The sequence below is a fragment of the Sminthopsis crassicaudata genome, chromosome 1 (assembly GCF_048593235.1).
Source record: "Sminthopsis crassicaudata isolate SCR6 chromosome 1, ASM4859323v1, whole genome shotgun sequence".
Taxonomy (NCBI): domain Eukaryota; kingdom Metazoa; phylum Chordata; class Mammalia; order Dasyuromorphia; family Dasyuridae; genus Sminthopsis; species Sminthopsis crassicaudata.
The window spans coordinates 604476581-604500332 of record NC_133617.1 but is presented as its reverse complement, the minus strand read 5'-3'; the positions used below and the strand labels follow the sequence as shown (position 1 = coordinate 604500332).

The following is a 23752-nucleotide window of genomic DNA, read 5'->3' as shown; positions in this document are numbered from 1 at the left end:
AGATAGTTAACAATGGTAGAAATCTCTAAACCCTGAATATCATCTCTTTGCCTCTCTCCTCTCTTCTCAAACCGAAATATTAGGTTCTTCTAGTTCTCATATTTTATGTTTATTAATCTAAGGTTTCTTGTAGTGCTGACAGCATATGCTTCTTCTCTTTGTGATTCCAGTACTCTCTACCTTTGTTCTCATCATTTTTTAGGTCATCCTTCATCCTTCTATGTCTCTTAAATATTCTTGTGGCCAAAATGGCTATTCATAAAATGAGATGTCAGGTAGAAAAGAGAATAGTCAGTGCAATTCAAAATTATTTGAATGATATGTTTCCACAAAATATTTATTGCTTAATCAGTGATAATTTACCATCAGCTATCTCCTAGAATGTCCCAGGAATCTGTGCTTGGCTCTGTTGTCTTCAGTATTTTTGTCAGTGGTGAGGCTGAAAGTATTTATAGTATGCTTATCAAATTCATAAGCAATTTAAAGCTGGGAGAAAGGGCTAATACATTGGATTTTAGAGAAAAAAAATCCAAAAAGTTCTGGATGCAGTTGGAGAAGAGGCCAGGTCTAATGACTTGGAATTTGGCTCTATATCTATGTCTAAATTGATAAAAAGACTCAGGGCCATTAACAAATCAGCAGTGTGACATGGCTGACAGAAAAGTTAATGAGACCTCAGAAATATTAATGGAGTAAGGGTTTGGAGTAAAAAACATTAATTCACATTCTACTCTCCCTTTTCAGACCACATCTTGTGGATTATGTTCAGTTTGCAGCATTGAGTTTTAGGAAGATCATTGATCAAGTGTAGAATGACCGAGGTCAGAATGATGCTGGAAGCATTTAGGTGCCATGATGGATAGAGAACTGGATCTGGAGTTAGTAAGGTAGAGGATAAAACCTACCTTCAGATGCTTGCTGTTTGACTTCAATCAAGTCATTTAACCTTTGTTGCCCTGTTTCCCTGTCTGTAAAGTGGAGATCTTAATAGCCTTCTATCTCCCTGGGCTGTTCTGAGAATATCTGAAAAACTACTTGTAAAATGCTGTGGAAATTTTAAATTATTACTGTTGTTGCTGTATTATTAGTATAATAAAACCATCATCATTATTATTAATATTATATCCTATGAGAATCAGTCAAAGGCATTTGAAAAAACTCAAAGGAACTGATAACTTTCTTAAAGTATTTGAAATATTATCATGTTAAAAGAGGATTCAGAGTTGTTCTTCCCTTATCACTAATTTTTAGAAATTATATTTAGATTAGATTTAGAAATTCTTAGAAATCAGATCAATGATTTAAAGTTATAGATAGGGAGATGTCAGCTCAATGTTAGACAACGTTCTAACAGAATGAAACAGAATTTATGGATTGTTTTGGGAGTTGGTGAGTTCCTAATTGGCAGCTAGATGTCTGAGTGGTTAGAGCCTCTAGGCTTGGAGTCAGGATATCTGAGTTCAGTTTTGGCCCCAGACACTTCACTTTGTGATTCTGCTCAAGTCATTTAACTTCTGTTTGCCTTAATCAACTGAAGGGGGAAATAGCAAAACATTCTACTATCTTTGCCAATTAAATTCCACTGAAGTATGATCCATGAGGTGATGTAACTGAAAAACAATTTTCTCATCATTAGAAACATTTAAATAAAAATTGGATAATATTTTTTTAAGATTGCTTTAGCAGGGATGTTTGCTTCAGGCTGGGGTTGAATTAACTACCTTCTAAATATCCTTTCAGTTTTCTGATTTTCATTTTAATTCTGTGAAAACACTACCAACTACTATATTGTGGCCTGTGCCTTCATGCATCTTGGAAAAGCCTGTCATTGCATTCCGAGGCATTTTTACATTGTTGCACTAACTGAAACAATGTGCCCCTGGTGACTAAAATGTACTGCCTGAGCAGCTGTTCTTTAACTCAGGAGACATTTGCTGAAATCTACAGAGCTGTTTCTAGAGTGGGGCCATCTACCTTCCCAAATGTTATCATCATCTGAACCACCTTGGGTCATCCCAGCAGAGAGTGTACAGCAAGAAGGAATATGACCCATATTTGCTATAAATTTTCTTGTTCTCCATCTTATTCAAAGGCATTATTAATGAACCTTGTTAATTCAGCATGTCCTATTCTATTGAAGAATAATAAAATTATAGCAAATGACTATATTTTCAAGGGATTAAAAATTAGAAAATACTGACATTAGATAAAATATTAATATAGCCTCTTAATTTTAAAGTTAGATGATTTTATCAAAAATTTAACATTAAACATCAATTTAAACACCTATGTTTGCTTAGCAATTACTCAGGTTAAATTAATTTTAATACATAAAACATCATAAGAATTTTCATTTTTTCAAATTCTAAGCCCTTTTTGGATTCTTCTTCCATTCATTCTCATTCACTTTTTTTTTTACAACCTTGATTTTTGTGTATTCCTTTTTTAGTTCTACTTTTAAAAGAAATTTTAATTTTTAAATAGTATTTTTTTGCAAATACATGCAAAGATAATTTGTCTAACCTTTGCAAAACTTTGTGTTCCAAAATTTTCTACCTCTCCTCCCCTCTTCTCTTCCGCCAAGATAGCAAGAAAACTAATAAGGTTAAATATGTGCAATTCTCCTGAACATATTTCCACATTCATCATACTGCTCAAGAAAAATCAAATCAAAAGGGGAAAAACACAAGAAGGGGAAAAGCAAGCAAACAAACACAGCAACAATAAAAAGGTGAAACTATTATGCTTTTATCCACATTCATTATGCATCACAAATCTATTGGAATTGCCTTGAATCACTGCATTGTTGAGAAGAGCCAAATCCATCATAGTTGATCATCATATAAACTTCTTGTTATTATGTACAATGTTCTCTTGGTTCATGTAAGTCTTTCCAGGCTTTTCTGAAATCAGCCTGCTCATCATTTCTTATAGAAGAATAATATTTCATTACATCTATATATCACAACTCATTCAGTCATTCCCCAATTGAGGGGCATCTGCTCAGTTTCCATTGCCTTGCCATTTCAAAAAGGGCTGCTTTAAACATTTTTTTACATCTGGGTTCTTTTCCTTCTTTTATTATCTCCTTGGGATATAGACCCAGTTAGAGTTAGTTCTAATTTTTTAAAATAATACTTATATTACCTCATAAAGTTCCTTTAAATTTTCTTTGTTCCTTTTTAAATTATTAATCTTATTTATTTTGTTCCATCAGTGTACCACAATTTAACTAGTCCCTTACTGCTGAACATTTAGGATGCTTCTAGGTTTTTTATTTGTTTTTGTTTTTGTTTTGTTTTCTCCAAAAATTTTTGAAGATATTTTTTAAATTACAGTGTCAGAGTATATAATTCATTAGAATTAATGAGGCAAAGGATGTCATTATTTTGTCAACTTTTAATATATATTATAAGACTCTTTTTATAGTCTTCTATAAGTCACAAAAATGTTCTGAGTTCTTGATTCTACCAACAATTACTGTGTTTATTCGTTATATTCATAAGAGTTAATTATTTAATGTAATTTAAATACTTGTTTAGGGCAATTTAAAACTAATTTTTTAAGTTATAATAATTGTTGCAGAATGACAGTTATAAGACACTATCTCTATATTTAGGAGATTTGAGTTTAAGTTCTGACTTTCCCCCTTATTAGCTGCATGACTTTAGACAAGACATTTTCCCAACAGTTTTACTTTGCTCTATAAAATGGAAATAATAATGTTAGTCCTATATGCCTTGTATGGTTGTTTTAAGTGAAGTGATTTAGAAATTGAATTTTTAATGTCCTTATTCATTTTTACTCTTTCTGGATTTATTAGATCTAAGGATATGATTACTTTATGATTATTGTGGTGTTCTGATCTCCAAAAAACATTCTAGCAGTTTTTGATGTCAGAAGTAATGTTTAATGTACTTTCATATATAGAAACTCAAAACTATTGTATTTTAACTTTTGGTTATTTTTACTGTTTGATGTGTGAGAAGTAATATTTCATAGTCATTTAAATTTACTTGTATCTTTTTATCTAGAAGAAATGATGAGGGCTTTGTTTTTCTCTCTTTTAAATTTAATGATTTTTGACCAGTTCAAAAAATACCTAGCTTTATTTGCCAGTTCAAAAGGGTGTTTTGGGGTGTAGAGGGTGGAGTTTTTGTTGTTTTCAACTTGTTAATCTTTTCTTTGATTTTAAAGGTTTTTCTTAGGCTTATAATTGTTAATAATTTTAAGTGTATTGAGATCATTAAGTTTTTGGTTAATATATCTACATTTGTTGGTGAAGTTTTTATGCCATATCACATGTAAGTACATGCTTTGTACAGTTAAGAAATATGCATATTTTTTTTCTAAACCCAATCACTAATTATTATACATATTTCCTAAAATTCTCTTCAAGTCATTTATTTCTCTCTTGCTTATCTTTTTTTTTTTTTTTTTTTTTTTGCTGAATCTGCCTAGGTCTGAAAGGAATGCATTAATGTTCCATAATTTTGTAGGTTTTCTCTCTATTTTCCTTTTCATACAACTTTAAAAATTTAGATACAGAAGTACTATGCCATTTGGTCTATATGCATGTATGTGTATATATAAGAGAATACATATCTGTCTATATATAGAGAGAGAGAAAGAGAGAGATTATTTAATTGTCTATGGTGGCTTTCAGCATAATATATTTTTATTTTTTCTTTTTATATCTTTTAACTATATCTTTTTAATGGTTTCTTTTTCTAATCTTATGATTGTTGTCCATGCTTTTCTGAGATCCCCTGACACATAAGAAATTCTCTTGCAGTTTGTCCTTTAAACTCTATCAATCTGTGTTCTAAATTTTTTTTTCTAATCTATCCTGCTATCCTCTTCCATTTTAAAGGAAAATTTACCATTTACATTTACAGTTAAAATGATTAATTTTGCATTGCCCTCTATCGTATCATCTTAGGTATTTTCTTTCTCAAAAAAAAAATATAGTAAAAGAAAAGAAAGAATGTTATAAGTACTAGTAAAGTATAATGAAATGATTTGCTTTTACTCAACTGCCTCTTCTCTCTTTCCTTTCCTCTACACCCTATTTCTTGTTCTTATTTTCCTTCCTTTTATCCCTACCTTTATGGTCTACTACCAAATCTTAATGTTTATTTTGATTGTAATGATTCTTTTTCCAATTTAACACCCTACCTAAAACTCATTTCTTCTCTTTCTCTATTTCTATTTCCATATTGACTTTAAGGTATTATAAAATCAAATTCTTTATTAGCATGAAAGTTTGTGCATACATATTTGTATATGTGGAACCCTCATTTTTTTATTCAGATAATTAAGACTCATATAATGCCTACTTTTCCATATGTGTATGTTTTTTTCCTTGAGTACCCCAATTATAGTACATAGTAACTTCTGTCCCTTCTTTCTTGTTTTTATTCTAGTATATTACTTTTCTCCTTCCTTTCCATTTCACTCTTAAAACTATCAAAAAAGAACAATTATTCCCCTTAGCCCCGTCAGTCTCCTGTCTTATTTAACTCTATCTTCATGATAGAGGCTACTTAATCTTGATTATAATTTTGTAGGACCTGATAACTATGAATTTTGATATTTTCCCCAGTGTTAATTCCTGATTTTTCTTTGTAAATAGGTTTATTAAAAGGTTAGATTGGAGCTGTTGCAGCTATATATCATGTCTTACTTTTATCCTTTTATATTCATTTGTTTTTGATTTTCATATTGCTTCATGGAATTGAAAGCTCTACCTGTATACATATGTGTGTGTGTGTGTGTGTGTGTGTGTGTGTGTGTGTATATATATATATATATATATATATACACACACACATATATATATGTATATATATATATATATACACACACACATATATATATGTATATATATATATATTTACAGGTAATTAAAAATGGCTCCTATGTTTATAATGATCATTTTTTCTCATGTTAAGGTGTATTCAGTTTCATATTTGTAAATTATTTGGAACTCATATTAAGCACTTTCTAAGTTTCTTAAAAATTTAATATTTATTCCATAAAGTCATAATTTTTAAGAGTTCTGTTAAGCTTTGTCTTATTTTCTTCTTTGAACTTGAATGATATTCTTCCATTACACCACGTTTGGAAGTTTTTTCTAGAAAAAAACCTAAGTTTTTTCTCAGGTCGATAGACATTGTTAAGTGCTAGGGACACAAAGAAATAAATGAATAAATCTTGCCCTAAAGGAGCCTGCATTTTATTTAGGGACCACATGTGTAAAATTAGCATATTTAAAATTAGTCTATGAAGTAATGACAATTTGGTATAGAGATGTCCTAGTACCTAGGGATACTAGGAAAGACCAAATGGACTATAGTGTAGAATGGATGTGGCCCAGTTTCCTATCCTCCAGCTGGAAATAGCTGCAGGCTATTTCCCTTCATGGGGTCAAGACCTCACTTTGTAAACTTCTGGAGGTGTTAAGGGTATCAATTAATTTGGTGGTTGTATATATAGACTGAGATACATCAGAAGAACTCTTTTGTTAGTAGAAATTATAAAACTTGGCACTTGCTCATATATAGTTGTGAGGGAAAATGAAGAGTTGAGGATGTCTTTGAGTTTGCAAATCTGCTTGGCTGGAAGGATGTTGGTACCTTCATCATAAATAGAGAAGTTCAGAAGAAATTTGGGTTTTGGAAGAATGATGATGGATTTGTTTTCAGTATTCTGGGTTTGTTATATCTGTAGGATATCCAGGTAGAGATCCAGTACTTATTTTATGATGTCAGAGTAGAACTCAGGACAGAATATAAGATCCTTCATTCTTCTGTGAAGAGACAAAAATTCAAGCCATGAAGTCACTATGAAAGTATATGTATAGAGAAGAAGGCCTATGGCATATTTTTGAGCAATATTTATTGTTAGTGTACAGGATACTGACAGGGATCTGTTGTGACCCTGGATATCTTAGAATCAGCCAGGGATAAACAAAAGTCTTTATTCTTGGTCTTTTGGGGTCACCCTTAGGGGATTAAATCTAGCAATCTCCACACCTCCTTCTTCTCTCTCCACTGCCATAAGATGAATCCTCCTCCTCCTACTCCACCCACTGACTTCTCCTCCCTTCTCTCACCACACCCACAGATCTAGCCAGCATTGAGTTGAGTAGGGTCATCCTCCAGACATGTTAATGGGGATCCACTAAAGGTTTATGAGAAGAAACAAGAGATATGGAACCAAGAAAGGGAATAGTCATGAAAACCTATTCCTTAGAGGAGAGAGAATCAAGGTAGAAATAGCGGTCAGCAGTCCTAGATGAAACAGAGGGATATACAAAGTAACCTCTAAAAAAGGTAATTATATTTGACAATTGTGAGATAGCAGGTTATTGAAAGAATGATTTATTTTAGTTAAATTATAATCTTTGAATTCAGATTGCAAAATATTGAGATAGATTCAAGAGGAGAAAAAGTAGAGGCAATGATTGCAGATTTTTTTTCTGGAAGTTTTACTGTGAAAGGAAGTTGTGCTAAAGGAAGAAAGCTTTAAAGAACAAGAGAGTTGGATAAGTGGTTTTTTTTAAGGGTAGGATATATTTGGGTCTATTTATAGGTAGTAAGAAGTGAATCAATAAATCAGGAGAGATTTAAGCTTTAGAGAAAGAGAAAAGATGCTTGTGGGGGCAGTCTCTCAGAGTTGATGAGATGAAATGGGACCAATGTGTAAAGCAGAGCAGTTGCTTTTGACCAGGAAAAGGCCATTTCTTCATTAGAAATTTGAGTAAAGGACAACTGAATATGGAATAATGTCAGAGAGAGTTCAAGATAAATAATCTCGATTCAAACAGTGACACTTTTCATTGTTAAAGAGAGCCACCTACACCCAGAGAGAGGACCGTGGGAACTGAGTGTGGACCAAACATAGCATTCTCACACTCTCTGTTGTTGTTTGCTTGCACTTTCTTTTCATTCTCAGTTTTTTTTTTCTTCCTTCTTAATCTGATTTTTTTGGTGCAGCAAGATCATAAATAGGTATACATATATTTTAACATATTTAACATGTATTGGACTATCTGCCAGCTAGGGGAAGGGAGGGGTTGGTAGGAAGGAGGGGAAAATTTGAAAAAAAGGATTTTGTGAGGGTCAGTGGTGAAAAATTACCCATGCATATGTTTTGTAAATAAAAAGCTTTAATAAAAAGTAAAAAGATAAATGACATCAATTCTCTTGTTAAAATGAGGAATGATGTGTTCTACTAAAGTATCTCAATTTAAAAGTATGTCTGAATCTGAAAGATTCTTATCAATTTTGTTGTAAAATTTATCTATCACTTCTTCCTATATAACACATTTTGATACATCATTATTTATTTCATAGTTGTCCTTTTTCTTATACTCATCATAAGCAGTTCAAGCAGAAGAGATCAAGTATGTTTCTTGTTTCCTTTGAGCTCATGATGAAACCAACCTTGCTAACTTTTTTGTCTTTCTCTCCATAGAGAGACTCTACAAGTCTTCCTTTTCATTGCAAATTCTTTATGTCTTATATAATTTTTAGGTAGAATCTCAATAACATTCTGTGATTTAGTTCCTCAATTGGATATCAACAGGTTGATTCTGAGGAGCAAATAACGTACTGTGAAGACTGAGTTAGCACCCTGGATACCTTAGAATCAGCTGGAGTCAGGATAAGCAAAAGTCCTTGGTCTTTAGGGGTAGAAGTGAATTGGATGGAGGCAGGATCTCTACGACCTTCCTTCTCCTCCTCTACTGCCAAAGTCACTTTGGCTTGTCTTACTCTACCCCCTAATCCCTCCCACAATTCTCTGTATACACCAAAAAGATCGAACCAGCACAGAATAGTGGGAAAGGCCATTTTCTAAGCATATGCTAATAGAGAATTGTCCAATTGGTAATTAGCCTTAAGTGCTCAATTGTCCAACCCCAGTGCATCAACTCAGAGTTTCAGCCCTTTACAATATACCCTTAGAATTTTAATAGTTATCATTCTTAATATACTCCCTTCTATTTGCCACAATTAGTACAAAAATATAAGGGAATTTCAGAGGCTGATGCTTAACTTATATTTTTCTTTATTTCACAGATTGTGAAGGCCAAATAATCCATTATCTGTTGACGAATCTCTCTGTATTTATTTAGTCAAGCTGAGTCTTTCATTGCCCAATAACTCCATCGCCAAGATTTCAGTAAAAATTTTATCAACATGGTAGAGAACTTGACACATTTTATATTCTGTTCTCATGGTGTTGAAGAAGAAGGGTTATTTCTCTTCCTTGATGAGACATTGAAGATGGGCTTTTGTGAAGGTTGAAAACTGTAAATATTTTATAAAGAAAAGCACCTGAGTAGATTTTTGTAATAGATTGTAATAGAGGAGTAGAACCAGAATTAGGACTGTCCACACAGAGACAATGAGCATATAAAAAGAAGCCAATAAAGATAAAGAAAATATCTGACTCTCTTAACTTTCAGTATTGTCATATATGAAACAAAAGAGATTGGATTTGATTATTTTTAAAGGATTTTCCAGCTCTACACTTAAGATCTTCAGACACAGATAGTCAAAGAAATAAGCTATTACAGATACAAAAATATAATACATGTTTAATCATTGTTTTTAATTGTTGTTTAAAGTACTGGATAAATTTTAAAAAAAACTGAAAACTAAGGAAGACCAGAGAACAGAACACTAATGAAAACATGCTGATTAATGGCATTTGATTTGAAATGATATTATTTTTATATGCAGCTTGCCTTTGTAGTTTGAAATCCCTTTTGATATTCTGTAAATATTCATCATCTTTAAGCCTTTGGAATTGTGATAGCTTTGAGTAAGAAAAAACTTGCTAAAAACACCATTAGAATATAAAATCCTCATTAAAATGAGGCAAAAGTATAAGCCAATTAAGTGACTTCACAATTAAAAGAAGCAGGCACTATACAATTTCTTATTCTTGTCTCCATTTTTTTTTAATGGATGAGAGTGACAATTTTTAGATACAGGGAACCTATTTTTCTTCTGGGGTTACACAATTAACATTAATGTTGATTATAAGAATTTGGAGTGTAAGGAGACTTCAGGATCGTTCAGGGATTTTCTGTTGCTGGACTTTAGTCCTTCCATTAAGTTATTTAGTTTCATGCTTTATGGATATACCTTCAGACCAGAATGACAGGTAACTATCACAGATTTCCCCTCCCCAACCTTCTGTTAAAGCCCTTTCTAAAAGAGCACTTCTAAGAAATATATTCTCAGCTAATCAACAAACATTTATTAAGTGCTTATTCGGTGTCAAGGGCTGAGCTAAACTTCTTGGAAATACAGAGAATGGCAAATAATACCTTCTCTCATGGAGCTTGTATTATAATGGGGAAGACTAGATGTAGATAAATAGTTACATATGAGATATGTAGGACATGTATGCAAGACACATATATAGGATATATGCAAGATGACCTAGAATCTGTGGTCTATAGGAGGTGAAAGGAAGATTTGGGAAAATCTCTTACTGAGAACAGTGCTTGAGCTGAGTCTTGAAGAAAGTCATGCAACAAGAAAGAAGGAAAAAGAAACCATTCCTCCTGTGTCAGGAAAAACTGAGGCGGCCAATCTAACCAAACCTGAGAGTGCATAAAAGGGAGCAACATAAAATAAAAGAAGAAGAGTGAAAAATCATATTGCATAGACAAGCATAGAAAAATAGCAACAAAATACATTCTTATGTGTGACATTTTTATTGTACTCACTCCTCTCTTATTTTTCAAGTTTATTTGCATGTTCCTGCTTTTCTAAAAATGAGAACTAGCTATGAATAGATTGCTTCTGCAAAGCTGTTAGCACAGGTAGGAAGTTCAGGCAGTTGAACTGCCAGAGCAAAAAGGTAGTAATTTCTGTCCAAAGTCCTAATGAGACTCTTAGCCTCTCTAACTCTTATGCTGCCTCTAGGCATCTTCTAAAAGCAGGGACCCAGGAGAGCTCTTTGAACTGACATTAACTCAACTGACCCTTCTACAAAGGATTGCATTGACCGAAAGTAGACTAGGAAAGTTAGGTAAGCCCATTTTTTGTGCCCTAGCTATGCCATTCCAAAGAAATCCCATTACTTGAGTAACTTTTCCAATGTGACAATATTTATCCCATCTGATCTCTCTGGACTTGTTTTGTACATCAACTTTCTGTCCTATCAGCTGCTGGAGAATGTAAGTATTCAGGCAGTACCAAAGAAGTAAATGGTGATAATCATTTTTAGACAGATACATCCATGAATGTCTTTTGAGCCCTCCTCTGAGGTGGGCCCATTTTATAAGACCCCAACATTCAAAATTCCTCAAGTTTTCTACTGTCCTGTTTCTCCATGAATGTAAAAATCTACTTCCTGATACCATTTCTGTATCAGGTGATCATGCTATAATGATCACAAAGAAGAGTTTTTGTACCTCAAATTATCAGCTTAGAATTTAAATTCGAGAGTATCTTGTTCACAAGACATTTAGGGCTTAGCCTCTACAAATATCTGTAATAGTACCTGTAGTGCTGATCTCACTGGTTTTGTGAGAATGAAATCAAATCACTATGTAAAGTGTTTTGCAAACCTTAAATCATTATCTAAGCATTTATTATTATTCTACCCCTTGCCATTTCTCAGTAATATCACATTTATTAATGTAGATTTGTCTGTAATCTTGTTTTATGGGCCCACTTACCTATTTTCATTTCTTTTAATCACCCTCTAGGCTTTGGGTCCACCTGTGCTTTCTTCTCTCTCTTATACACCATTGACATATACTGTCTATACTGATGCAGAGACAATTGTGCCATTCAAATGTAGCATCATTTTAGCTCTCTCTCATTCATCTAAAAATCATGGGGAAATGTAGAAAACACCAGGATCCAACTTACATAGTATCTTATTGGTGATTCCTATGGGTAAATTCACATTGTCTGAAGATCTCTTCCTTAGCAGCATATTTTTTGTGCATCTAAACCATCTACTTCCAGATTAATAGCTTCCCTGTGATCACATTCTTTTTTGTTAACACATTCCTTCCTCTATCACTCTCATTCTTAAAACCACCCCTCCCTGATTTCTATTCCCTCACTGATTCTTGACTCCTTCAGAAACAAAAACTCAAGGGCTGATTTCCTGGTTTCCCTATTTCACCAATTACCATAGCCAAGATAACATCCTTAAGACAGATGTGAGCCCTCTTACATTTAGGAACACAATCTACCTTTTCATATTCTGTTCCCCAATTTTCATGTCATTTGACTTGTCAAATCACTAGATCCTCAATTAGTTGAGCTAGAGATTGAACCCTCAAAACATTAATTTCCCTGATACTAGTCTCCTGACAATCATATTATGCATTGAGTGTATATAAACATTCCAGTGGAACTATCCCCCGTTACATTATTTTGTCTGATGTAGAACTACACAGAACCAATTAGTAACATTAGTTTGGATATGCTTATCATAAGCATATACCTACTCCTTATTCACTTTCCCTTTTAATGATACCACATTTGAAGAATTTAAAGAAAACTTTGAAGAATATTCAAAATCGTTTCTATTTTAAGTCTCTAGGAAGGTTCCATTAAAGAAAAAAAAAAAAAACAGAGATTAAGCCTTAGGATACAGTTTCCATTTAACCCATGCAACCACATGGCCACAAGATTTGAATTTTGAATGAGTAATTCTTTTATTCCCTTTAAACAGCTGAAAGTCTGAATCTTTGGTGCCCAAAAGGACATAGTATTTCAATAGATGTGTAAGAAGGTTCCATAAAAACAAATATTGCAACAAAGGAAAGAATGAGAACACTATTCATTTTTCTTCTCCAGCACATATTACCTAAATTCTAAAATGTTTTAATTTAACATCTATGTTAATATAAGGCATTCATTTCTAAAGATTATGTTAAAATCTCTGTTAGTAATATATATTTTTAGTAATCTTTAAAAACAAATATCTTTAGGGGACAAGACACCTCCTTGTTTGAAACTGTGCTATGAGAGGGTATTTAAACTAAGAAATTTGTCTGTTAAGACGTAGAGGAGATTCTTCTTCAACTATGGAACTAAAAAACTTTTGAAATTCTTTTCATCCCTGAGACTGTAATTACATGAAATTCTTGTTTTCAGTTGTGAATTGAACTAAACGGTTACTGAGGTGTTTTTTTTTTTTTTTTTTTTTTTTTTTTTTTTTTTTTGTTCAGAGATTTTTTTCCCATCATAATGATTTTCAGTAAAATTTTGATCATTTTAAAATTAAATTTCCTTCATAGCTTTTAAAAATTTATTTTTCAGTACACCATTTTAGTGAGGGAGAGAGTGAGGTAGAGAGAGGGAAGGAGAGAGAGAAGAAGAGAAAAAATATTCAGCAAATCTAACTGGTATATTGAAAAATAAAGTCTGACAATATATATGTAGTATTCTACATCCATTATGCCTAAGATCTCCAAAGAAGTGCGTCTCATCTTTTGAAGTTACTCTTCTTTATGTTTACATTGTCTTAGTCATTATGTCTGTTTTTATTCTTATTTCATATTCACTCAACATAGATTGTTATGCTTTCCCATTTATCTTTGTATTCATCATATTTGATACTTTCTATAACAGTAATATTCTATTAAATTCATGTACCACAATTTGTTTAGCCAAAGTAAATATACACCTACTCTTGTAGTTTTTAGTACTACAAAATGTCTGCTATAAATACTTTAATATCTATGGGGCAGCTCCTACCCCATTTTTTGTCCTTGATCTCTTTGAAATATATATTTAGTAATGAAGTCACAAGGTCAAAAACAAAACTAAAAACTTTCTGTGTTGCTGAGAAAGTGCCATACTGCATTGGTAAAAGAAGTTTTCTCACTTGTAAGTTCTCTAAACATTGACATCCTGGATCTAATCCCTATTGCTGTCTTTTGTACGTGTCTTATGTAGTTAATCTCTTATGTGGCCAGGTGGTTAAGAATTTACCCCTTTTTATAGATATAATAAAAATGGTGGTTACAAAATGAATGATCAGTTTAACTAATTCAGTGACATGTTCTGTTCCAACCCCTTCTCCCCACACCTGATATCAATAGTGCCAACTCTTGTTTTTCAGGTTTCTGCATATATTGGTCTGTAATGCTGCTGTTTTTGCCCTACCCTGGAGCCTCACAAAAGACCATCTGGAGACCACTTTCCAGGTGAATCACCTAGGCCATTTTTATCTTGTCCAGCTCCTTCAGGACCTGTTGTGTCGCTCGGCCCCAGCTCGTGTGGTTGTTGTCTCTTCAGAATCTCATAGGTAGGTTTTATGTAGTTCTTTGTTCAGTTTCACCCCCTACTTATATGGGCAGACATTGTGTACTTTTCCTTCCACACATGGGGTTTTTTTCCTTAGCTGTGAAAATAACTTGCAGATTCCCAAACTTTCTTCAACTTCCTTGATTCCACAAGAGCCTTGAATCTTTGTTTTGCACACTCTCCTTTGATACCTATTATAGCCCCTGCATGACTTATAACATACATATTTTTTCCAGCACAGTAGAACCCATCGTGTCTTCTGCTTCATTGGAATGGCCTCTAGAATCCAGGTTCACTTTCACACAAGGATGAGGCATTCCACACAGTTTTTAGTGGACCTTGTTTTACTGATCTTTAGCTGACATTTCAAGTTTTTTTTCCCTTTTTGTCTTGGGCAGTATTTGTAGAAATTCAGGTCTGTGTGTGTGTGTGTGTGTGTGTGTGTGTGTGTGTGTTTTATACTACATTTCATGTCCCTCATTGATTTTGCTTAGAGATGGAATAATAATTGATTAAATCTGAATGGCATGACCTTTATTGATTTGTCATTCAACAACTTCAACATCCTACCAAGAAGAATGTGCAGTTATTCTAGCAGGAGAAACAATGCAATTAAATACTGCTAGATGAAATCCAATTGTTTTATAATGAGAAATTAGGGAATTCAATGCAGACATTAGCTGTGTAATTGTAGAAAGGGAAGTACTGTAGTTAGAACATATTAGAAATCTGGCCATGCCTCTTTTGGTTAAAATTTCAATTAAAACATCAGATGGCACTTCTTTCCTATTACCATTAGGAGAATATGCAGTGAACTAAAAAAGGCGCTTGAAAATTTCATCGTAATTTCAACATGTTTGTTTCTTGGATTGCATAAACCCCTATTTGTCTAAAGTCATTCATGCTGACAAAAGAGTTAACAGGTGAAGTTCAATTTAATAAATACTTGGGAGAGTTCTATTTCACATTTTCCCAGTGGCTAAGAGCTTTTACCTTGAATAGAGCAACTGGGGGGAAAATTGTTCCAGTTTTCTCTCTCCACCTCCCACCTCCTTCTTTCTTAAGTCCTGAAATGTTTTAGTGACCCAGAATGAAGCTTATTTTTTTAATCATGTTTCCATAAAATGTAACCCTTGGGACATGGAAGAGAGAGACCAGCCAAGGGTTAGACTGAAACCTTTATCACTTCCAAACACAGGGGCTTAGGGTATAAATGACACATTGCAGCTAGATTTACTTTTGCCATTTAAAATTTATGACGGCTGAAATGAAAGAAGTGGGAGAAAATGCTGGTAATAATCCTCCCTCGTGTTAAAAGACACGAAACATCTAATAATTAGTTGGTAACAAAATCTGTACATCCTTATCTTCGTGAATCACACCAGGTTTGTTAAAGAAAGTAGAATAGCCTTGCTCCAAAATGAGGGAGGCTACTGTGGGGCAGGCCAGATAGCTCTGGAAATAAATCTGCCAACTCCAATCACTTGCCAGATGTGGAGGGCACAATGGGATATGTTTAAATGAGCTGTTATTTAATGGGAGATTATGTTGAATTGTCAGCTGCTTGCTTCCCTTTGTAAATTTGTATCTCAAATGATATTTCACACGACATCTTTGTTCTTTTCTTAACTCTAACATATCTCTTTCTTTTCCTACCTTAGAGATCCAAATCTTAATTTCTTACAGTTGAGGAACTTGGAGAATTAACGTTGGTTTACAAATTAACTCAGCTAGTATTTATAGAAGGAATATGTGGTGAGAAGCACTTCCATAAAATGAATGATATCAATTGACCTTTTTGATTTCTGTTTTCCCCTATTACAAAATATCAGCATGCTTAATATTGCTCTAATCATGGCATTATTATATTATAGTAATGATGTCATTATTATATTATAATTTTAGGACTTTATATCTCTATGCTGCTTTGGGATTTTATCTATAACGTGGGCACTGCAAGCATTTTTACCTTTATTTTAAGGATGAAAAATCTGAAACTCAGAATGATGTGGTTTCTTACCAATGATTCTAGAGTGTTTGAGCTACAACTTCAACATCTGCCTCTTAGTCCAGGACTTTCTCTGAGGCATTATAAATAAACATCATCATGATATCACAGAATTGGTTGCAACTGTATTTAGCTGATTGTTCACTTATAGCATTTGTGACATTGTTTTTAGTCATTGTCTTCTGTACCATTACTTTAATGTTTTGACAATGGCTCAGTTAAGATCATTAGAATAAATATTTGTGCTTCAGAAAAAAAAAAAAAACAACTTAATCTATTAAATTCAGTCTCTTTGTCTGTGGTTCTGTCTCAGTCTCTCTATCTCTTTCTCCTCTTCCTCTGTCCCTTCCTCCCACCACTTCTCCAGCTATCAAGAACAAGTATATACACTGAATCTGATTCTGTGGAAGTACCTATTCAATGACTTGAGAACTCAGAGCTTTAAACTATGTAAAATGGAAGTGTTGATATCTAATTATCTATATAAACCTTGGCTGAATCTTTTCACTGGAGTCAAGACCCCCTGTTAGGGGAAAAATAAAGTCCTATGTTTGCAGAAAATATTATACTTGACTGCCTCAAGGCAAAATATTTATTAGCCTTCCCAAGTTGTTCACTATATTTTAGTGACTTCTCAGGAATCAGTGCAAGTAAATTGAGTTTCTGAATATTTAAGGACTTTATTTTAGAATGAGCAGCTTATTTCCTTGTGAAAAGTTTTCAGATAACAATTAAAATAGAATGGAAAATAACACTGGATTAAAAATTCATGTAACAGCTAGGTGCAGCTATGTTAAGAAATACACACACACACACACACACACACATACACACATATAGAGAGAATTTGGAGGCAAATTCAACACTATCTCATGAATAGGCTTGCTTTTGTCCATCTAGGATCCCACCCAATTATTTATTTTGATGTTTTAAAAGACATTCATGACAAAAGGATTGTTACAAGTAGGACAATTAAAATCTCCTCTAAAATCATATTTAACCAGTTGCTCAAGACTCATAAGCCTCTGCCTGAACCTGTAGATTGAAGACTAGAATAATTACTTTTAACCATGTAGAAAGCTGCAGATATCATATAATTCTTTCCTATTCTTTCCTAGTTGCTCCTTCAATTTTGGAACTGCAGGGTTGACCATAGTGTCTTTGGGGAAGCCTGATTTATCTTGAAGACACAGAAAAGCTTTTTTTCCTCCTTTTGTTACCTCCTACTCCAATTGAAATTCTAATAGGAAACTTGAAAGGAATGGGAGTATTCTACAAGAGGGGCATGGTAGAGAAAGTCCTGGAGTATAGCAGTCTCCAAGAAATAAAGACATGACTGAACCGGACATTTTCTTCAGTGGAAGGGTTAGCAGGTTCTATCTAGTCAGAGAGAGGTGGTACTACTGAGGGGTCAACTACCATGGGGATGAAATGATTTTCCAAGATGAAGAAATAGAAAAAAGAAATTTTCCAAGATGAAGCATAGGAGGCTATGAAGCCTGTCTCTCTATCCAAAGTTCAAAATATTTTCTATTTTACCTTCTTTGATGTTTTTCATAAATATTTGATGTTTGTTAAAGTAAAGAATCATAGTATATGGAAATGGAAAGTGATCATCTGTCTAGTGAATTGAGGAAATGGTTGAGTTTAAATGACTTAGGACAAAGTTACAATGATAAGAGATAGGCAGATCTTAAATAAGAGAACTTCTCCTAAGGTAAAAGGAATGAATTTGAGCAAACCAAGGGTTAGAGAGGCATTTATTATCTTGTATTTATTTTTATTTTATTTTTACCACCTGCAGCTTAGATCAATTGGACAAGCCTTAGATTGGGTGAATCATATTTTGTTATGGCATTATTTAATTTGCATGTCAGGGAGCAGGAAGGGATTTTATCTTCTTCACAGAATTTACATATCAGTATCCTATTTACCAATAAAGTGCAGGATTTAAGTTATACTTACAAAGCAAAGTAGTAAAATTTGTCTGAAGTCAGAGAGATTAGAAAAATCACTGCCCAGTGATGAACTTAGAAACTTATAAAATAATGGTTGTTTTTGTAATTGTGTATTTGGATCTCCTTAGCATTAACCCCTTAATGCTGAATTAGTAATTAAGTTGGCATATTTGCAAAAACAGAATTTGTAATACTATAGTACCTTTGATTAGTCCTATAGAAATTATTTTGATATCTAGCTCTTTGTGACTTTGCTCAAATCACTTATTGTCTCTGAATTTCATTTCCCTTGTTTGTAAAAAGGATTGTAAGGCTAGCTGATGCCTGAGATCTTTACCAGCTCTATTACTCTAACAATTCAAACTAGTATCTATTACTATAATTTTCTAACTCTTTCAGATTCTCTTTAATCTTGGATATATTTAGGTAAAATAGATAATTTAGCTTTATTAAATTAGGATCCTGTCTTTTGGTGACTAGCTAAAAAATCGTCTCCTAAAATGGAGTCAGAAAGTCAAAAAGTTGGCATTAAATTCAGTAGAATGAAAATTCCTTGAGTTCAAGGGCTTTTTCCTGTTTATTTGGCTACCTCAGAGCCTAACCCAGTGTATTCCAGACAGTAAATTTAATAAATGCTCATCATGTTGAATTGAATTCTTGATGATATGAAGAGCTGATGAAGCTTCTGATTCTGATCTTTCCTTCCTACAGAGCTTTAGATTTTTTCATATAAAAAATTTTTTGAACTGGGCTTTAAAAAATGCTTATTTCAATCTTCAAATAAACTTAATTTTTCATCTGCCATAATTTGGCATCTATATCTCCCAAAATGCATTTTTCCAGGAAAGTAATATTGTGTCATTTTCAATTTTATCTTTTATTTTGGATATCAGGGGAAATGCTCTAGAAAACATGGAGTATAAAATAAAAGTGTTCTTATTGTGCTATGCAAAGGCAAACTTAATTTTATGAAGCTAAACTGGAAAAAGCTCTTAACAGAGCCTAGACCATCCCAGAAATTCCTTTTGTTAGTGTAAATTTCTTTAGGACCTTCTGTACTTTGTTGTTATTAAAAGGGGGGGGGCAGAGAAAAGAAACAAACAGCTGGTGTTTAATGACTCTGTCAGACCCAATTATAAAACATCAACTAGTTACTTTGATTTGTGTCCCATCCTGCCATGGGGGTACTTAAGAACATTATACTCTGCCAGAACTCATTTGGGCTTTGTTTACATTTATCTTTTAAATGCATAAGACTATTGATGGCAAGTTACCAAGGGTCTAACCCCTTTATAATCATTAATTTTTAATCTCAAAAAGAGTCTGCAAGGCAGCAAGACTCATCTCTATTTACTTGGATGCTCAAACTAAAATATACAATGCTCTAGTCCTGGATAAAATAATCCAAAGTAACTCAGTCAAAGGTTAGGAATGTGATATTTTTCTCCTTCCAAAACTATGCTCATTTAATATTCCCTTTCATTTAATTTAATAATCCTTGAACTTCTTGTTCATGGTTTGAATTTTTTTTCTCTAGACATGTTAAAGATGGCTATGTAGACACGAATGATGAGTTATGAAGAATTTGGTAGATCTTTGGATGTGATTGGGTTGGTTTTTTATCATAAGAGCAACAGTGGTTTCATTTTTTTCAGAACATTACAGTATGCAAAGTTTATCTCATAATTCTCTGAGATTATTGCATGGTGCTGCAGAAAGAACCATAGATTCAAAGTTGGTGGATCTGAGTTTGAATCTGGATTAATATTTTCTATCTTTAGGAATTTGGGCTAATCATGTAATTTTTCTGGGCCTCAGTATGCTCTATTAAGTGATGGGTATGGAAAGTTGCACTTGAGGATCTTTAAGCTCTCTTCTAGCTCTAACTCTTTAAGATTCTCTGAAAAGAAAGAAAGCCAAGTAGTGCTACTTCATTTTTAAGAGGGAAAAAATGAACCTCAAGTAGCTGGTAAATGAAAAGATCAGGTTTAGAGTTTATATCTTTTGTAGAGGTGTTCTAATAAATATTTAACATTCTCTTATTTGAAAACTCACAATATACTTTTAAATGTAATCATATCTTAATGATTTTCTTAATTCCAGATAATCAAAAACACAATAAATCAAGTTCTGTGGTTTAGGCAGATATAAATGTTCATAATGAAAATTCATTAGCCACCCCCCCAAAAAATTGAGGCTGAGCTTCCATCTGTACCCCTTTGATTTTGTCTTTGAACTTCACATTACAGCATTGTTTGATATAATCTTTCATTTCTTCCTATTACGTGATGATACTTTTCCATCCATCTAAATAATTTTTATTTTGTTTTAATTTTTATGATGAATTTTTGGATATAATAAGGACTTTCTTTAAAAAAATTCCCCTCCCTTTCTTCAAAATAATTAAATGCAACCATCTGATCTGATGACTGAGACTTTTTTTTGGTATTTAGCCAGTCTATACATGTATTTTATCATGAGTTTTAAAATGTTTATGCTATTTCTATCAAGATGAAATCATAAGGAAGTCAGTCTTCTTTGATGTTTAAGTTATCTTTTTTGATTTTCAGATTTACTGATATTAATGATTCTTCAGGCAAACTTGATTTGAGCCTGCTTTCTCCATCTAAGGAAGAGTACTGGGCTATGCTAGCATACAACCGTTCCAAGCTCTGCAATATACTCTTCTCTAATGAGCTTCACTGCCGCTTGTCTCCCCATGGAGTCACATCCAATGCTGTGCATCCTGGAAATATGATGTACTCATCCATTCATCACAACTGGTGGCTGTATACCCTGCTTTTTACTTTGGCCCGGCCTTTCACCAAGTCCATGGTAAGTGACCAACTTATGTTGTGCTTATACATAATCCATTTTAACATCCTGGGCATGAAGCAACAGAAATCCTGATGTGTATGTTTTCATTGACCTTTTGCGTCTCATAATGAATAAGTATAACTTTAATAGTAATCACAGTGTCAGGTATGATAGAATGGAGGAACATATTTAGATATATTTCTGATTAAACCTTTCATTCTTAGGCCTTGTTAAAATGTTGGTTTGCAATATGTGGCCTTTAAATTTTGGGATAACTATAGCTGGATTGTTTAATGAACATTACATGATATTCCTTGTTAATTGATATTTGCCTTATTCAGACATTCTACAAATCTGATTTGATTCATAGGGCACTTGATAATAGTTTTGTGTTGAGATAAAAAAGTTTTTTGGACTGTCAAAATATCACTGGTCAAGATTCCTTTATTGTAATTGGGAACCCATATTGGCTTTTCTGAATTCTTTTGAAGGGCATAAACCTTTCCTAGAGAATTCTTCATTGGCCAGAAAGGTATTTTGTTTACTAAGCACGCCAAACATGAACTGTTTAGATGACTGAATAATACATGTTCAGCAATATTTACAGATGGAAGAATAGGGGTTGTATATCTTAGATTGTTGTAGATAATTGACAATTCAGTAATACAGACATTTTTCCCTTCAACATGTTATTGAGGTATTTTGGATTGCTAGAGAAATATGTAGCATTCAGATATTTGTTTATAATTGAATAGAGTACATGTTTGTATCAACTGGTGGAGCTGACTCCTTTGTGTGAGCTTCACAACTAGACACAAAAAGCTCATTGTACTTTAAATGCTTTTTTTCCTGATCTTCCTCCCATTCCTTATTAGTAATAAAAAGAAAATCATTGCTTATTACTGTTTTCTTGGCACATGAAGTCTCTTGCTGTGAGGTAGATTCTTCTTTTTTAAAAGCTGAATTTATGGACAATATATCTTGTGTATGCTTAATGGAATTAAAAGATGCACAAATGTGGCCAGTTAATTTTTAGCCTCATTTTCTAGTTTTAAGCTCTAGAAAATGTTAAAGGTAGCCTAAGTACTATAATTTTCACATGAATGCAGTTTGGGGGTAGCCATGAATAAGGAGGGCATTTGGTTTTGTCATCTTTGTTGGTTTTGATTGCCAGTATTTAAATATAGGTAGAATAATCAGTTCTTAGTATTATAGTAGATCTCAGTTGTTCTGCATGGTGTATTACTGTTGCATATATTGGAGTAAATGAAAGAAATGTACATTAAAATTTCCTCTTGTTATCATCTTTTATAATAGTCATATGATGGGACAACATTTTTATTTCTTAGATGTAACTGCATCTTATATCTTAACTAACAGAATTATCACATATGTGGCGAAATTGATCAGATAACATTAGGAAAGGAGTTAAAAAGTTTTACCAAACATTTAAAGACCCTATTTCTTCACTAGCATGGTCTGGTAATAGAATAACATTGCCATGCACAGTTAAGCCTCAATTTTAAGTGATCTTTTACTATATTATTTTACAATAAGAGAATAGAAACAGTCAAAAAAAGTCTGTCCTTCAGTGTATTAACTAGAATTCGGAAAACACAGACACATATGTTATATTGAAATTTTCTGGATAATGACACTTTAGAAATAACAATCCAGATTTAAATGTGGGAATTACTTGCTTCTATAGAAGTGGAAGCATAAGTATTAGTGACCACCACCAAAATGTATGGTTTCATCAGCATTGTAAGACTATTCAGGAGATAGACAGTCTGCATTTTTTTCATCCATACAAAAAGCGCCAGTTTGTGCCATGTACTATGCCAGGCTCTGTAGATACAAAGGAAAAACTATCTAATCGTAATCTGTTTTCTTCCTATATTTGTTAATATTTCAAATATTGTATTTTTGGAGTGCACTGGAATGACAGAGTCCATTTCTTTTTTTCTTCTTTGAGATATATTTAGAAGTGAATATTTTGATATTTGACAGTAAAAGTAATGTTTGAGATTTCCATCATTTTGCCATAAGAGATATGTTACAAAAGGTTTGTTATATTTTGTCATTGCTTCACAGTCCCTTTTCATCATCTATTTGTATGTGAATTCCCTTTCTTTTAGTTATACATTTTTACTAAAAGGTAGAATTCCTATTCAAGAATGGAGTTTCTTCACTTGTGATGAATGATAGACCTAACAGCATGGCCAGTAGCCCCAAAGGATGGATTGGCATTAGGTAATGATCTGTGGCCCAGCACAAATGTAGCCTTGGATTCATTTTCTCTTGACATGAGTGTTGCTATACTTCTTACATTCCATTCCTAAGGTCAAGGGAATGCTAAACAGGATGGAATCCTGTGCTAGGGAACCTCGCCTCCGGTTATATGGCTCAGCTCTCTCTCTTAAGTATTAAACAGCAGTATTCTAATATCAACCTTTTTTTTAATTTGCTGTGACTTGCTGTGACGAGGGTGATTTTAGTTACAGTAATTAGGTCACCCTTCATGGAGTCAGGCTATTTTAAGTGCCTCTTTAAGGAATATTGTTGCAGATCAGTAATTTTACAATTGGATGTTCTTGTGCAACTTTATTAAATGTAATCTGTCTTTTAAATGTTGCTCTTTTACAGTTATACATTTCTAATTGTTGCTG

General features: G+C 33.1%; 1 protein-coding gene across 4 annotated transcripts in view; it reads left to right on the top strand.

Moving 5' to 3' along the window:
* The window catches only part of WWOX (WW domain containing oxidoreductase), a 1143641-nt gene that overhangs the window by 386506 nt on the left and 733383 nt on the right, over positions 1–23752 (top strand). For all 4 annotated transcript variants that reach the window (XM_074282484.1, XM_074282485.1, XM_074282487.1 and 1 more), the window contains exons 7-8: positions 14116–14301; positions 20837–21101. In XM_074282484.1, the coding sequence (XP_074138585.1) occupies positions 14116–14301; positions 20837–21101 (451 nt within the window). The remainder of the gene's footprint in view (positions 1–14115; positions 14302–20836; positions 21102–23752) is intronic.